This window comes from Pelodiscus sinensis, chromosome 1, assembly GCF_052426305.1.
Source record: "Pelodiscus sinensis isolate ZL-2025 chromosome 1, ASM5242630v1, whole genome shotgun sequence".
In the NCBI taxonomy this organism is placed as follows: domain Eukaryota; kingdom Metazoa; phylum Chordata; order Testudines; family Trionychidae; genus Pelodiscus; species Pelodiscus sinensis.
Window position 1 is genome coordinate 186,170,977 of NC_143052.1, and position 18,220 is coordinate 186,189,196.

General features: G+C 37.9%; 1 protein-coding gene across 1 annotated transcript in view; it reads left to right on the forward strand.

The window, feature by feature from the left end:
• Positions 1-8,960: 8,960 nt before the first annotated feature.
• Positions 8,961-18,220, forward strand: part of MAP3K7CL (MAP3K7 C-terminal like) — a 60,762-nt gene continuing 51,502 nt past the window's right edge. The window contains exons 1-2 of the mRNA XM_006126076.5: positions 8,961-9,360; positions 12,729-12,837. Coding sequence (XP_006126138.2) covers positions 12,768-12,837 — 70 coding nt within the window. The 5' untranslated portion in view covers positions 8,961-9,360; positions 12,729-12,767. The remainder of the gene's footprint in view (positions 9,361-12,728; positions 12,838-18,220) is intronic.

The following is an 18,220-nucleotide window of genomic DNA, read 5'->3' on the forward strand; positions in this document are numbered from 1 at the left end:
AGCTATTTTGGGATACTCTGGTATCCCAAAATAGCATTGCAGTGTAGACGTAGCCAATGAGAATGAGGAAGGAATTTATAGCAGAGGGGAACTAACTGGATATCTTAATTGTTCATTTCCAGACATTGAGTGACATTTGTGTATTTTAAAGATGTAGCATTTGTGGAAAGAAAGTGTAACTGTTTTGGGGCATTAAGTTCATTGCTACTTAACTGACTCACATGCTCAACCTTTATAAACAATTTTTGTTTGCAAATATGACCTTCAAAGTTTAGTTTTTTTACAAATGAATATTTAAAATAGATTATTTCCCCCATTTTATAATTTCAAAACAGAGTAGCAATTATTTTTTTTAAAGTCTGGTATTTTGTGTACCACACTGTTAGACTGTAACTCCTAAAAATAGTCATTTATAATTGAAATACCAACACTTAGCCACGGTGACACAAACAATCTTAATATAATAAGCAGTACTCCATAATGAGGTTCACAACAGAGTTCCCTGTAAGTTCAGCACTTCGGTGGTCATCCACTATCTATTCAAATTCTAATTACACTGCTTATAATGTTAGAAAGCATTAATTTTATTTTTAATATACTGGAAGTTGATTTGGGGACATAAGGTTTTCTTCTTTCCAGAACTGTTGAACCTTTGTACAAATTTAAAGCTTCAAAAATTCAAAATGGTTTCATTATAAGTGTAACAGGATCTGTTCCTTTTCTGTGCTTGCATGCAAATATAAGGCCTCATGCTGCAAAATAGCCTGGCTGTGCAGTTCTATTGAGTTCAATGAGGTTCTGCAAAGGTGTGGAGATCCACCTATACAAAGCTCCTCCCAGAATCAGGGCATTATACATTATGAATGGGTACTTTCCTATCTGTTTCAGATACTTAGAGACAAATCTTGCTTCCATGTCCATGTGGACAGGGAAGACACCAGTTGCACCTGCACTACTGTGATATCATTACCATCTCCTACACAAGAGAGGCAGAATTTGGGGAACATATGTAGAGACTGTACAACACCATCATGCTACAGGACGTGGTTTATAAACAAGTTCATTTTAAAAGACTCAGCAACTCTTACAAATTATATACACAGGTTTAGCTCAGAGATTTTATTGTGTTGCTATACTACTTTCTTAATGAGTACAGGAACAAAATAACTTATCGGTCAAAAACTAGTTTTCATTAAAAAGTGTAAGTCAAAAGTGGGAAGGAAAATCAAGTTGATGCACCAAACCATAGGAAGAAATTAAGCAAAGGCAAAAAATTTTTAAAACAAGTGATCTTATATGAGTAGTTACTGTATATGTGAACTTTCTTTTAAAATGGTCCCAAACCTACATTGTGCCGAGAAACTTCAATTTTTGTGTTCTTCAAGGGTCTTCCTGATTTGCCCTTTTGATATAATGAACTTCTAAAATGTCCTCTAAGGGGCAGCATTGGGGAGCAGATATGTTTCGATAAACACTATTTATGTACATGATTCAGTGCGGTGTGTTTAAGCAACCTATTCTAAGTAAATAAATTAGCACTCAAAAGAATGATGCCTTGTGTTAAATGGTGAGTTTTCTAAGTGTAACTGTATATATTTGAGGATTATAATTGCTGATGTATTTAATAATGTAGTCAACTTTATTAAAAATTGTTCACATAAAACTCTAAAACCATTGAAACCGGAATGTGAGAGCACATAGGAAAACTGCTTTTTGTGGACCTCCCTAATTGGGAAACAGTGCACTGGTACCTTGCATTACTTTTCTCCAGGAAGCATCAAGATAAGTCATGTCTAGAAATAACATCACAGCTCACTAGTCTGGCACCCTGGGGATCTGACTGGTCCCAAAGGAGGGAGTTTGCCGTACCAGAGAAGGTCGGCTCCTCTGCTGACAGACTCCAGGCTCTCCTGGGCTCTCTCAGCAAATCACCAAGCTCCGTTGCCCCTGGGCCACCAAACTCCCAGCTCCTTGGCCAGTCCCAGAGCTACAGGGGTTCCATTGCCCCATGGCTGCCAGACTCTGCAGCCCTGGGACTGCTGGGGCTCTGCTGCTCCAGAGCTGCTGGAGCTCCATGGCCAGCCCCAGGGCTGCCAGCACTCTACAGTCTCGAGGATGCTCCAGGGTGCCAGGACTCCATTGCCCTGAGCCAGGGCTCTCTGGTCCAGGGGCTTTCTGGTATATATACACACACACCATCTAGCATTTTATTTTATAATGATGCTCTATTAAGAATTGACTTTGCAACTTTAATACAGTAGACTTCCGATAATCCGGAATTTATGGGACCAGGATGGTGCCGGATTATCAAATATGCCAGACTATCAGGAGGTACTATTAGCTGGTTATATATATATACTGTATACATTATATACTGTATATAAAGTGTTCTTAACCCTTTTTATTGTACATACTGTATACAGTATACTGTAATGTTTTAGGGTTTTTTAAGCTTTTTTTACCCTTTTTGCTCAGTTCAGCTGCTGCTGCTGTTACCTTGTGACTCATTTTTTGCCGAAGCTCACTCACTAGGCTCTTGCCATTTTGATGCCAGACTATCAGGAGTGCCGGACTATTGGATGCCGGACTATTGGAGTTTTACTGTAGTATGTTTATAATAATTTTAAAAATAACAAATCTATAGCTATCTTTATTGTACGTGTCACTTTATGGTAGTTAGATGCCAAATACAAGAACTATAAGCTGCTGTATCCTTGGACCATCTTTCCTGTTCTGCTCTTGCTGGGGGAGCAGTCTATATGTTGTCTTTTCCTGGGGGAGGCAAGAGAATGGGTATATACAGAAAAGGCAAAGAGTTTGCTGGGATGATAAACTGCATTTTTTCAGAACAGACGTTTGCAACTAGATTAGTCTCACACTTGCCTACACTATGCTTTCCCCCTTTACAGTTCTGACTGGTGCAGAAGCAGTTCCAGACTAGTATTGGTAACAATAGTGGCAGTTCTAATGTAGGCAGGGCACTGGCTTCTGCTGCTGGTTGTCTCTTTTGCCTTTGTGTCCTGAAAGAAGGTGATTACTTCTTTCTGACAGCAGGGAAACTTACTGACTGCATTTTCTGTTTAAGATTTTGTGTGTTTGTGTGTATACATTTGCTTGTTATCAGCATAATGTATTGAGTCTATAATATCCAATTCAGTGCAATACCTGAAAGTAGGAATAAGAGATCCTCCGGAAAAGGGCTTTATTCCGGAGGATCGCGCCAATCTAGACGCTTTTTCCGGCTTTTCCGCAAGCCGGAAACAAAGCGGCGGACATGTTTATTTAAATCCGCGGGGGATATTTAAATCCCCCGCAGATTTCCCTATTCTGACTTACCTGCTTTGCATCCCTTTTCCAGAATTTGGGGCCAGTGTAGACGTAGCCAACATGAAAATGGATGAGACCAAAGGTCCATCTAGCCCAGTATTCTGTCTTCTGACAGAGGCCAATGCCAGGTCCCCCAGATGGAATAAGCAGAACAGGTAATCATCAAGTGATCCAACCCTTGTCACCCATTCCCAGCTTCTGAACAGAGGCTAGGGACACCATTGCTGCCCATCCTAGCTAATAGTAATTGATGAACCCATCCTCCATGAATTAATCTAGCTCTTTTTTAAACTATGTCTTCACAACATTCTCTGGCAAGAAGTTCCACAAGTTGACTCTATATTGTATGAAGAAGTACCTCCTTTTGTTTGTTTTAAACCTGGTGCCTATTCGCATCATTTGGTGACCTCTAGTTCTTGTGTTATGGGAAGGTGTAAATAACTTATTTCTTCAGCTAGGCTGAAAAATCCAGAGGCGAAAGAGAAGATACTTTGTCTCATGCTGCCCATCCTTATTGAGTAGCTTGTTAGGGAACTTGACCTACTGTAGGTTACAGTTTCTCCCTCAACCCAGTCTGAGTGGTTTCATCTCAGTCTTCCACTCCCTTAGTAGGAGAAAAGCCAGACAGGATTGAACAAGTCAGCTTTGCTGGAAATTTGCAGGCATTGTTTTAGTAGCCCAAGTCGGGTCAGAGGTTCAAGGAGAAGAAGAGGAAGCACATCACAGGCTCCTCCTTCAGTCAGGAAGGGAGCCACACAGGATTGGGAAAAAAACCTGGCACTGTAGCCAAGCAGTCCCCTTCTTCCATATTTATGAGGGGAGTGATCTCAAAAGGATCCATCCAGTGGATGGAAAATCCCTAATTCAGCCACCCCTCTGAAACTGGAGCTCAGTTGCTTCTTCTCCCTCTGCTTCCTATGGGTCGTGGCTGGAGAGCACAGGACACAGCATGGACACTGGTAACATCAGATGGAGTAGTAAGGGACCTTTAGGCCAATCTTCCTCTTTGATTCAGGCACAAGCTAATACCAACTGGCAGAGGACATAGGGATGCATAGGATTACAGGAATCTCCTAGGTCTGGTCTTTGCGTAGTAGATCATCAAAGGATATCATGTAACATCTCCAGTGAAAGCCTGTGGGCACTGGATAGCATAATCACTGTGAAAGGTGTGAACAGATAGTATGTAAGGAGTTATGTATCTATACTAAAAATCATGCTCTTAAAGTCTCTGAATTGGGGTTGGGAAGTGATAAAAAGATTTCTTAGACAGGAGGGACACTTATTTACCTGTTTGGCTGTATGTAAATTAAATGACATATATACCATTTTATTGATCTAAATATATATTCATTTCACACCGAGCACTGACACTATTTACAAATTAATGAAGTTTTAAATGTTGTAAGCAGAAAAGTTGTTTATGAATGTTTTCATCAGTAGTATCTTGAACAGTTTTCATTACAACCATAAACTTCTTAAAGTTAAATTGCAAAGCTAAAATAAAAAATGATGTAACATCAAAGTATGTGCTAAATGCACAGCTTAAGTTTTGAGGGCATTTAGCACAGAAATAATGCAAGTTTAACTTTCTTATAATGGGTTGCATCAGATTAAGTGTCAGAGAGATCACAAAATAATGCATTGTGGGATTTCTTTAGTGAACTAGAAAAGGATTCATTGATACAAAACAACGAATTTATAAAATAGTGAATATAAATGTATTCAGTGTTTGTCCACATGGAAGAGTGGAGGGAGATTTGTCACAAATTGCTGGCTATAACCCAGTTTTCCTATGAATTTGGTTGGTTTTTTACTTCTGTAGAAATTTCTCTAGAGTATTTTTTCTTACAAATGCAGTTATAATGTCTTGTTGCCATTTACTTCTTCAGCATGCAGTCCTGTGGGGTATAGCACATCCTTAATTTCCATCAACATCCATTAGAAATAGAATCAGAGGTGCTCTGCACTTGCCAGGACTGGACTCAACAGTTTTTTGCTATTAAAACACAAGTTAATTGCTGTTTGTGTTCTCTTTTGTATTCTTTTCAGTGGAAACAGTTAAATAAAATTTTCAATTTATTTCCTGTTAGGAAAAGTTTATTTTTCAATATCTTCTTTGAACACCATCCATGTGTTAGAATATTTTAAGTATATTTTTAAATAATGACTGGCAGCTTCTGAAACACCATTTCAGCTTGAATGAGATCATATGCTACCAAAATACTGTCATATTAGGAAACTCAGATGAATTGAATGTAGCATGGCTATAAAAGGGAAGGCAGGATGTGTTTTTTAGGTAGAAAATACTGATCATTTTACTGCTGTTTATACATGTATAAAATAATTGATACTTCATATTTAAAAAATTACAAACTTGTACCACATATCAATAAGGTGCAGCGTTTCTAGTTTAAGGAATGATGACTTTAAAATCTTTTGATGACTAAAACATGATATACTTTGTGTCACTCTTCTAGAGAAGTTCAGGTTTCATAATGTGATACAGAATCAAAAGAATTTTGCTTGGGTACCAAACATCTGTTGACTAACACCAGGCTGGCAGGAAAACAGTATAGAGCACCCTACTGTGCTTCTATAGGAAAAACTGGAGGAATTATCAGCATTCTGAACTTTTCGTTGCTGTAATGTGTATATTCAGTCTGTTATGAACAAGTATTTACTGTACTGCACCAAATGGTGGAGTAGTTTTCTTGGGCGCAATGGAATGTGAATAAGAATTATGGAATTGGGTGCAATGGGATATGAATAAGAGCTATGGCAGGGTTTTCAAACTGAGGTTTGAGACTCTTCATGGGGTCACCAGGTTATTATATGGGGAGGGTCATGGGCTATCAGCCTGAAAACCAAACCTCACTTTGCCTTTAGCATTTATAATGGTGTTAAACGTATAAAAAAGTATTTTTAATTTATACAGAGAGTCATATGCAAAGGCTTGCTATGTGAAAGGAGTCACTAGTACAAAAGTTTGAGAACCACAGTGAGCTATGGGATTGAGCCACTAGTCTGTTCCCAAGTTTTACAGTGCATTAATAGGAATTTAAGTGACCTAATTTCACTAAGCCTCAGTTTTCCATTTTTGTAAAATAAGGATAATGATTCTTGCCTACCTTTATAAAGTGTTTTTGTGAACTTTACATGAAAATTGCTATATGAGTGTGTGTTGTTGTTTGATTTCAGATTTAATTGGATGTTCTGTAATGTTATATCCCCAATAGTAAATGGGTTATAATAATAATTACAGAATGATAGTAATTATTCAGCCTAACAGTTCAGATACATGTTTATATGTAAAACGCTTTAATGTTAAGGTTTGAGAAATAGGGTTTCAGAAGAACCAGGGAATACTCTTAAAATATGACATCATACATTTGAAAATGTATCTAGAAATCAGGTTTGTTTACAAGCTCTTTAGCTGGATGAGCACATGACACCAAATCAAGATCACTGCCATCACAGAAATCCATGTAATTGTGTGTTTGGTTTCAGTGGAAAAACTCACACGAGTAAGAGCTGGAACATAAGGCCCTGAATTCAAGACTCCCACTGTTGTATTGAAACATTTGGACAACAATGTCATCCACACAGTACATACGGCAAGTATTCTGGGAGACTAATCAATGTCTGAATCACTGAGACTTAAATGTAAATGTGGGTTGATGTAGTTTGTATAGTTTGTGTCCCAAACAGTGACTTGCAATCCTACATTGTACGAAACTGACTGAAGGAGATGGGCGAGTATTTAATGTGGTGAGAGTTAAGCACTGATAAGACTGCCTTCTTTTGAAATGTATGAAGAGTAATATGGGATTTTATCAGAAACGCTGAGATATAATAAATTCAGAAGATGATATAACATGCTTACAATAGGTAGAATATACCAAAATATTACATATTGAATTTACAGATATAAGTGGTAGCTGTGCTGTGTCAGTCAACTGTTTTGAAAAGTATCCATTTGTTATTGATGTTTCCACTTTTGGGCATGCCAGATAAATTGTAATTGTATGATCTATGTCAGTGAATGATAAGGAATCCAGCTGTCTTGGTTAGTGAAGGTAAGTCTTGGTGCTTATAAACTAAGGTTTTATGCATCTTAGAAATACCTTATATAGGGACCATTCATCATTACATTGCACTTGGGAATTCACTCAGACCTATTTTATATTTGTTTTACATCTGCTTTCGAAAGGTTTAAATGACTACACATGATGCAAAATAAAAGAGAGTCAGGCTCTGTGAGAGAAACCCTAGTATTGAAGTCCATGGGAGTTCCACTATACAGTTCAGTGGGGTCAGGATTTCATCCTATGTTCATAAACCAAATACATCCTTTAAAAATAATTAGTTCAGTAGCTGGAGAAAGATTCTGTCATTGAGATCCATAGTAAGTGGTGGTACTATTTTACCATAAAATTTCAATAGCAACTGTAGTTGTAAACAAAACGAATTCTTCCTCTAAAATGAGAGAGAGATTATTATAAATATTCTTTCAGAAGTATATTTACAGAAGGAAGGAAGGAAGGAAGGAAGGAAGGAAGGAAGGAAGGAAGGGCATGTTCACACTTTGAAATTATTGACTGGATTCCCTTGGCCAGATTCTTTTTCCTGCTCTGGTGGCACAGTGAAGCTAGAAAGTAGGCTTAATCGCTAGCAGGGGAATCCCTAGGTAATGTAGGACCTGTGTGGTGCTTCCACCTCACCCCTTCCTACACCCCAATACAGGGGTCTTTCCTGGAGGAAAGGGAGTATAAGCAGGAAAGCTCTAATTTATGCTGAGACTGGTTCAGTTCCTGGCCAATGCCAGGATATATATATATAAATTTTGTTGTAGCTGTGTTGGTCCATGGGTTCTAGGATATGAGAGAGACAAGATGAGGTCATATCTTTTATTGGACCAACTGCTGTTGGTGGAAAAGACAGACTTTTCTTAATTTAAAAAAACCCACAGTATAATGATAAATGCAGCAGATATACTGCTAGTCAACTTCCTGTCCTGTAATACCCTTTGCAATTTCAAGGATCACACTCATCTAGAAGAAAACATACATCAAGAAGGGTGTTTAAGCTATACTTCTTGTAATTGCGTCAGTCTGGATAACTGCTGCTTTTTTCACAGCATTTATTCCAGATTCAGTTACTAATTACCTTGTTTATAGTTACAAAAATGACTGGGAGTGGAAGAATCTATAAGCTCTTTGTTTTGAGTAAACTGTGATTTCAATTCCTCTCTAAAATATTTGTATAAATACATCTGCCTTCAGAATGTACTTATACTGAAAGCTTATCAAGATTCTAATATACTACTAAAATTAATCCATTGCCTCTTTCGTCTAATATTTCTATCATTTGTTGTTAGTCTGTTTTTAGATACTTTACCAAACCCACTACAAATCTAGCCTAAAACATCAAATCTCATCTTTGTTGTTAGCTTTGATAGTTACTTCTATCATTTAATAGTTTGCGTGTAGCCAGTCCAAGTTGGCAATGTCACCCCAGGCTGATTCGAGCCACAGACATTTTTGCTGACTGGAGTCATGCTATCTTTGCCAGTTTGCTGGAATAGACACAGACACTGATTGGGTCATGCTGAAAACATTCCTGTCCTGTGAAGCAAGTCTGTTTGTATTTTAGGTTTGCCAGGACTAATGAATTAAAAATCTTGAACTCTCCACAGTTTGCTGCTTAATAATGCCTCTGACAGTAGGATTTTTTTCTCTCTGAAGCATGACAACATCATAAATCTCATAGCTGGAAAGGAAAGGAAGGGAGAGTGGAATTGTGAAGAAAAGCGGAAAAGGGTGGTCTTGTGGGACAGCAAAGCCTATGGGAAGTGCAGGTAGCAGCATGTTGCCTTAACAGCTGTCTCAGCTTCTCAGACTCTTGTCAGTTGGTTGCTATGTAGCAGGTGCAGCCTTTTCTTTTATTGAATCTTTACTCCATAAAGGCAACGACAAGCCAAGGCAGTGGCTGGCCCTGGATTATACAAGTGCAGACTCTCTACTAAGTGAGGTAAGGCAACAGGTGTGAAAACTGAACTAAACTGATAGAGCTGTAACACAGTTAATCTCAGTTCTGCTACAGATTTTTATAAAGAAACAACAGCTAGTTCCACCGACAGTCAGCTTTCTGGGAACCTTTTAAACACCTCATTATACTCAAAGTTGCCCACTTCCATACCCTTCTAGCTACAGAATGATTATCTTTTTTATGTGTGAGGAAATAAGTGGGAAGTTTGTACACAGTTGGTTTATTTCATTTCCAGCAGATGATAGGAAATGTATAATCCTATTTACACACACAGCACTGAAGTGAAGGTTTCCCTATCTTATTGTTATCTTTATTTTCTTTTTGATGATGGAGAGCATTGAGGAGTCTGCAGAAAATCTGGGGAAGAAATAATTTTAATACATAAAACTAGTTAACGGGATAACTGGTTGATATACAATATGTATATTTGTAGATGGTATTTTCTTTCTGTAAATTAAAACAAAATGAAAACATCTTTTGTGTTATATATTTTCGTTACTGAAGGGAGTATTTATTTTTGGTCCCAAATTGGTGGCTAAATAATGGTAATTTGTAAACTTTGTAGACTACACAGTGTGACTGGGACAAGACCACTGATTTACTTCAGACAATGTTCAGTTATGGCAAGCATAAGGCTTCCAACAACATCCTATCACATTTGTTGTTCATTTTTGGTATTAACTTCCATGAATGTTTTTTCTCATTTCTTAGTCTGTGATATTACATATGAAGCATCTTATTATGTAGAAAAGCTATCTGATGATGGTTAACAGATGTGGTGTGTGTGCAATACAATATGCAATGATGAATTGTCTTGTTTTCAAAGCTGTGCAAATTTGTCTCTTTTGTTCTAGGTTTGTTTGCAGAAAAAATGAACACAAACCAAAACAAAAAAATCCCCAAAAACCTCATGCAAGGTCTCAAATACTTTTCACAAAGGCTACGACTAGACTACAATGTTTTATCAAAAAAAGGTACACAATTTGCGCTCCACAATTTGCATACCTTTTTCCGATAGTTTTGTCAGAAGAGGCTTTTCTGAAATTTGGCCCATCTACACTGGGCCAAATTTCGGAAAAACCTCCTCTTTCAGAAGAGCCCTTCTTCCTTGTGGCATGAGGGAGACAGGGCTTCTGAAAGAGCGCGTCTGCTTTTCCGCAAAAAAAAAAGCGGAAGAGCAGATGTGTTCCCTGGACACAGCATAGTTTTTCCGGGATATCTCTGGTATCCTGGAAACCCCCCTGTAGTCTAGATGTAGCCAAAGAGACTATGGAAGAGGGATATCGTTACTCTAGAAAAAGTTGTTACAGAAACATTCTGAATATTAAACATTGTTATTTAATGTGGAATGATGCATTTTAAAGTGAACTACCTCCATACACTACAGAGTGCTTTGGAAAAGACCCCCAAAATTCATTTTATCTGTTTAAATGACTATGTGGTCTCTCTTCCAATTGATGCTGTTTGAGTATGTGCATGTTTTTTTGTTTAGTAAATAATAGGGAAAGATGTGGTTCTCCATGAGAATCCTCCAAATATCAATATGAAAAGAGACTGCCAGCTCCAAAGTAAGGATTTTGAAATAATTATTCTTTTTTTAAAGAAAATTCAAGCACTGTAAGACAACAATTATATGACCAGCAGGCACATCAATGGATTATTGTGTAACATTGCCACAGAGTAACAGTATCTCTCTGTTGGCTAAATGCTGAGACAGACAAAACAAATAAAAAATAAATGTTGAAGTCAGTGGGCCAAATTCATGCTTGGCATTACTCTACTGCCTGCAAAGGATTGATGTCAGGGATGAATTTGCCTGAGCTTGTGCATCACCAAGCAAGACCTTTCTCTTGTAATGATGTTCTGTTGCAGTGTTTTTATTTGGTGCCCTAGTAATAAAACAGAACATAGAATGGGGTGATGCAATTATAGTGCCAGAAAACAACCACTGCTTTCTAAAGTATTATGGAGAAGCTGCCATGTGATTATCTGTCTTTTCCCTTTCCACAAACTAAATGCCACATTGTCTACAGAAGTATAGCGTAGCTTTTAGCATTTTTTGCTGTACTTTACAGAATACTTTGATCTCTAATTTTCTGTGGGTGTTTTACACTTCTATGTTTATTTAAATTACATTCATGTAGTAATCTACATAGGTGATGTAGGTACAATTCACTGCTGGATAATGTTTGAAGTTTACTTAGTTCTCATACCCCAATCCTATATTGATTCCTGCTTGGGCAGATCTTTCACCAATGTCAGTCCCATTAACTTCATTTAGGCTCCACACAAGGACAAGGCTCAGTGTAGGATTGAAGCCTCAGTGTATACTTTTTCTAAATATTTAATACAGCAGCTTTATATGAGAGATACAGAAGTTTAAGTTGGCTTTAAATATTTAATAGACTGTTTGGCCAAAAACATTTATTTGCAAGTCTAAATATACTTAGTGTAACTATAAGTGCAATAAGCTTGATCATGCTTTAAGTTTATTCTAAGTTGGTGGCAATTGAACACAATTACTGGAGCTATTTGGTTTTGTCCTATGTAAAATTAATTGGGAGTTTGGGGCTTTTATTTTTATTTTATTTTATTTTGTGGAGAGAGATCCATCTAGTTAACTGGTATTTGGAGTTGGGACACTCAGGTGTGTCTACACAGTAGGGTTTAACTTGAAATAAGCTACACAAATTGAGCTACGTTAATTGCATAGCTTATTTTGAAGTGGCTTATTTCAAAATTGGGAGCATCTACACAGCACTTACTTTGAAATAGAGCACTCTTCTGCTGACTTCCCTTATTCCTTGCACTATGAGGGTTACAGGACTCAGAATAAGAAGTCCTCCAGCTTGACAGTATTTCAACATTATTTCGAAATAACTGCCTGCTGTGTAGACACGGACTAAGTTATTTCGAAATAATGTTGCTGTGTAGACATACTCTCAGAAGAAAAGCCTGGGCTAACTAAGGCTCTGATACTGCAGCTGACTCCCTCTAGGCAGATCCTTAACATCTAAATGAAAGGGTCAGTGACAAGGCTTAGAGAGTTAAATGTGTGACTGTCAAGGTCAAGTCTGAGAGATGCTGTCATGGCAATGTGGAGAAAGTTTGCTTCGTCACTGCCTGTACCTGAACTGTGGCTAAATCAAGTATTTAGTTTCTATCACTGAATTTAACTTTAAAAGATTTTAAAACAAAAGTCAGATATAGGCCTGTGCATGTCGCTGTAAGTGTGCTTTATTAGAATAAAAAATGAAAATAGTGCAGCTATAAGTATGTGCAAATCACTAAGCGGAAGATGTAATGGCTTCATATGACCTGTAATGTATGCAATATTTATATAATTGCAGCTGGAACACACAGATAAACGCGTAGGCTCAAGTGCCCACATGATCACCACAGCAAGAGTACCTGCTGATAAGCCAGTACGAATTGCCTTCAGTCTAAATGACTCTGCAGGTACAGTTTAATTTTATGGAATAAATCAAAATGAAATGTTTCTCTATTTTATAAGTTCTTGCTAGTATTATAATAACAAATAAAGTCCAATATCATGTATGGACTTTTTCCATGTGTGTGAATAATCAGTTTTTCCTAATAACTACAATATTGTTAAAGGAAACTATCAATAAATTAAAATAACTTGTCCAACAGCTTAGATACTATATAAAAACGAGAGATTTATGTCAACAGAATATGGAATAAACACAAAACTGCAACAAAATTACCAAATTATTTGCATGTAAAACTGAGAAATTTCAGGGAAACTTTAAAAAAAAAGTTTTAATTTTTTTTTGATAAGGCGGTCAAAGCTGACATCTAAGGAAAGGACAGAACAAAAAGAGACTTTCTCATCGGTAGGAAGATTGAGAAATATCAACAGAGCTCCCAGGTTGAGGGAAAGATTCAGGAAACAGAGGCTTAACATAGCATGTTCTCCAACAAAGTACCACAAATTCCATTGCTGTTTGTCCTGTAAGTTAATGCTGACTGAGTATCAACTTCTAGTATGTAACCTGAACATATGTTAACCCTTGGATTAGGTACACATTACTGATTATCTCTTAATTTTTGAAAATGCCTAGGAGGTATTGATAGACAGTTTGAAATTAAGAATGAAATAAAGTACACCAGCAATAGGGAAGTAATGACAGCATCTCAAAGATGGAAAAGTTACTGCCCTGCTGCCAATTCTAGAGGATGGCCTAGAGGCAAGGCAGACATCTATAAGCAGAATCTGAAATCCCAGGCTGTGTCTAGACTGGCAAGTTTTTCTGGAAAATCATCTGCTTTTCCGGAAAAACTTGCCATCTGTCTACACTGGCAACTTGAATTTCCAGAAAAGCACTGACGATCTCATGTAAAATCATCAGTGCTTTTCTGGAAAACTATGCTGCTCCCATTTGAGCAAAAATATTTTTCCGAAAGACTTTTGTGCAAAAGGGCCAGTGTAGACAACATAGTACTGTTCTCCGCAAAAAAGCCCCGATCGTGAAAATGGCGATCGGGGCTTTTTTGCAGAAAACCACGTCTAGATTGGCCACGGACGCTTTTCCGCAAAAAGTGCTTTTGCAGAAAAGCATCCTGCCAATCTAGACGCACTTTTCCGAAAATGCTTTTAACGGAAAACTTTTCCATAAAAAGCATTTTCGGAAAATTATGCCAGTGTAGACGTAGCCCCAGAGTTTGTTATCATTACTTGTAAACCCACTTACCATGCATGTTTGTAGACTACTCCACTACAGTACTATCTGTCTTCCTTTCACAATGTGGATGCAATAGCTCATTTTCTGCTCTCAGGAGTCACAGAACTTTTCAGGTAAGTTACTCCATTTTGTGTATTCTTACGCAAGAGGGTAACATGGATGTTTCAAACACCATTCAGAATATGGAGTGTTATTATTCCTACAACAGTCTTAACTCTGGTCCATGATTTTGGTTTTCATCCTTGTTTTTTTTCTGCATGCTCTCTAATATCAAACTGTCTTTGTGTATGTTTTCACACACAGAATTACATTCAGACCTTGTATAAGTACATACAAGTCCACAGATATACATGTAAGCCACATTTTAATTGTATTATGGAGCATAGTTAAGTCTGTTGCAGGAATAATAATGCTTTGTTTCCTGAATGCTGTGTGAATACAATCTTAATTTCAATGTTGTCATCTTTTTTCTTTTATAATATCTTAAAAAACGTTTGTAAATAATCTTCCTGTATTTATTACTACTTAACATTACAGTAGTACATAAAGGTCCACATTACAGCCTTGAAATAATGTATAACTATGTATGGTAACTTAGTCCACGTTTGAAAAAACATACAATTTACAAAGGTAAGTGACATATAAAGGTTTTGAGAAAGATACAATTGGGAGGGGGGGCACATCTATGTAGGCTACAGGTTGAACTTCTTTAATCTGGCACTCTCTGGTCTGGCAAAATCCATGGTCTAGAATTATTTTAGTTAGCCAGATATTCACTTATCATGGCTGTGGCCACGTTTCCCATAGTCCCATAAAATTTGTTTACAGCAGTGGTGGGAAACCTCAGGCCTGAGTGTTGCATGCAGTCCCTGGCTTGCCTGGATCCGGCCCCTAAGGCTCAGGGCTTTCTCCCAGCACTGGGGAGCCTGCATTGGTACTCCAGCCCCCCCCCCCCCCACCCCCACAGTCCCACCACAGGGCTGGAGCACACAAAATCTACTAGCCTGGGCCCTCCAAGCTCTGGTGTACAAGGGGAATGTGAGAAGTGTCTTTCTTCTCAGTTGGGGGCCATGACAGTGAGGGTTGTTTTTTGCTTCTCACTTGTGTGTGGCCCCTGACTGATTTTTCTGTGGGTCAGTGGCCCTACCCCTGGTTTACAATCACCAGTCCTGGTTCTCAGTGTTTTGTGCTGTTATTTATCTTTAATTTACCCCTAAAATGTCTTTTAAAATCCCAATAAGCAGTGGAAATGACAATATGGACATCTCAAAGAATGCAGGTACTGCACCAGGTGGGTTACTATCTCATCTGCTGATTCAGCTTCTATCATCTTTGTCCATTTTATATTTAGAATTTCTTCTTTTTATATTCCTCTAACCCTTTTTTCAGTTGAGGAGAGTTGTTTTTCTCAGTTCAAGACAGAGTTCCGTGTCTCAACTCTGAAAGTTGACAGCATTTGAGAGATTTAGTATTGTGGTGGTATGTAAAAACCTCACCCAGAGCAAGGTGGTGAGGGAATTACATTCATTTAGTTTTTTTCTTAGATTTTGTCTTATTTGTCAGGCATGGTAGTGTGAGTGACACCCAGTAATACAGAATTATCCTACCAAAATAATGTAGGCAAGTATTCTAACCAGATATAAAAAGAGGAAAGGAGTGTTTTCTCTGGATGGTGATTATATTACTAGTTAGGACTGCAACAAAGCTTGAGAAATATTGAGAACAAAGATTGTTATCAACTTAAGAAAAGAGAGTTATTTAGTATGATTGATCTGCAAGAAATGATATGGCTTATGTTATCCATACAAAAATTGTATTACTATGTTCAAAGGTTGGCATTTTAGGGCCTGATAATGACCACAAAAACAATTAAAACCAGGCCAATCTTGTGCTGTATTTTTATTGGGACTGTGGGAGGTCCATAAAAAGGGTTGAGGGTAGTCTGACTAACAGTGATGCTATGTAATGCTTGTAAGAAACACACAGGACCTTTTTAGGGATATACAGCAATCTCCTGACACCTTTATGTCTGTCCTCGGCTCTTCCCTAGGACATCTGGTCCAGTGCATGCCTTCACACTTATCCTCTAACACACATTCCTCATTCTGTACACAAAAAATTACATAGTTGCTTCTGTAAAAACAAATCCAGTACAAAAACCATTCTTACACTCTTAAATTAAAGAAGAAACAATCTGAATGGTAAAAGAGTGACAAATAGATCCTTTTGGTCTATTCCTGCTTTAACATTAATAACAAACACAGATTGCTTAATGCTTTTTTACCAACAGCACTAGGCTGTTGGCTGGTAAGGTACATTGAGTGACATTACATTGCATGCAGGTACATTTTAGCTGCATGGCTACATTATCCCCCTTTTGACCTCTCAAAAATACTTCTGGGCTGTGTCTAGACTGGCAAGTTTTTCTGCAAAATCATCTGCTTTTGCGGAAATATTTGCCAGCTGTCTACACTGGCCGCTTGAATTTCCGCAAAAGCACTGACAATCTCATATAAGATTGTCAGTGCTTTTGCAGAAATACTATGCTGCTCCCGTTCGGGCAAAAGTCTTTTTCCGAAAAACTTTTGCACAAAAGGGCCAGTGTAGACAGCAGAGATTTGTTTTCCGCAAAAAAGCCCCGATCGCGAAAATGGCGATCGGTGCTTTTTTGCGGAAAAGCGCGTCTAGATTGGCCACGGACGCTTTTCCGCAAAAAGTGCTTTTGCGGAAAAGCATCCTGTCAATCTAGACGCGCTTTTCTGAAAATGCTTTTAATGGAAAACTTTTCCGTTAAAAGCATTTCCGGAAAATCATGCCAATGTAGACGTAGCCCTGGAGTGGGTCACACTTTATATAACTGTTTCAAAGCAAATTCAGAATAATATTAATATAATCAGCAATGAGTGAATCATGATAGATAATATGCCCTTAAAAGTTGGGGACCAGCCTATAAAAACATCATACCAGTGATAGGATGTCATTTCTTTTTCAAATTTAGCAGTTCTTAACTCATTCCCATTTGGATCTAATATATGAATGACACAGAATCATAGAACAATAGAGCTGGAAGAGACCTCAGAAGGTCATCAAGTCCAGCCCCGTGCTCTAGACAGGACCAATCCGAACTAAATCATGTGGCCCTATATCCTTCTGTGTCTGTTGTAAAAACTGCATAACCTTTGTTCCTTTTAGTAAATGATCAGTTAAATCATGCCAATCCAGGCCAAGGGGAACAGAGAAATTAGCCAAAGTGACAATTATAGTACAAGTGCCCTTTTAATCTTTAGTAAAGAGTAAGTGTAATTGTTAATATATAGCTCGCTGGCAATACATCTACATTCCTCCACTGGTGGCTGGCTGATACTTCCATCTTCCCAAAATACATTTTCCCAGGACATAACACATATATATTATCCATTATACAAGACACGAGTCTTATTTTCCAATTTGTCCCAAAAACATATTCCCAATGATGTATTCATACTAAATGATTCTGTGGTGACAGACAAGGATAAGCATACCCATTTCTGAGGGCCCCATTCCGTACAACCTTGAGTGTCCAATCATTTCTTTTCTTTCCCAGCCTACTGGCCTATAACCTAGGGTAGCCAAAAAGATCCCATGGTCAGTTTTGGAAGTGGGCTTACTTTCTATATTTCTGTCTCCATAGCCTGTTGGAAAGCAATCTTAACAACAATTTATCTAGTAACAAATCAGGCTTAACCATGCTGGAGACATATTGCAAACAGTCATAGCTATAAGTATCAAAGAGTGACCTTTTTCATTGTTTTTAAAAGATGTATACCTAACATTTCCAGATATTACCCATAACATCTCATGTTCAAGAGATGCTAAGCTAAGAATCTGCATGTCAGCACATCATAAGGACAAGGCAGTTTTATGTTCCATGTTGCTTTCAGGTTCCCCCAATCCATATGAAGCAAGTCCATATTAGTATGTGCTTGCTTGTGAATGAGGCTATCTTGCAGTTGTGGCAGAGAGCTTAGCTTATGCTTATGCTTAATAAACTTTAAGTCATGGTATTCATAATCCCTGTTCCATAACCAACTCCTCCTAATATAGTGTCTGCTACATCTCATTTTGCTCGGCCATTGTGGTATTGATGTATTTTTATC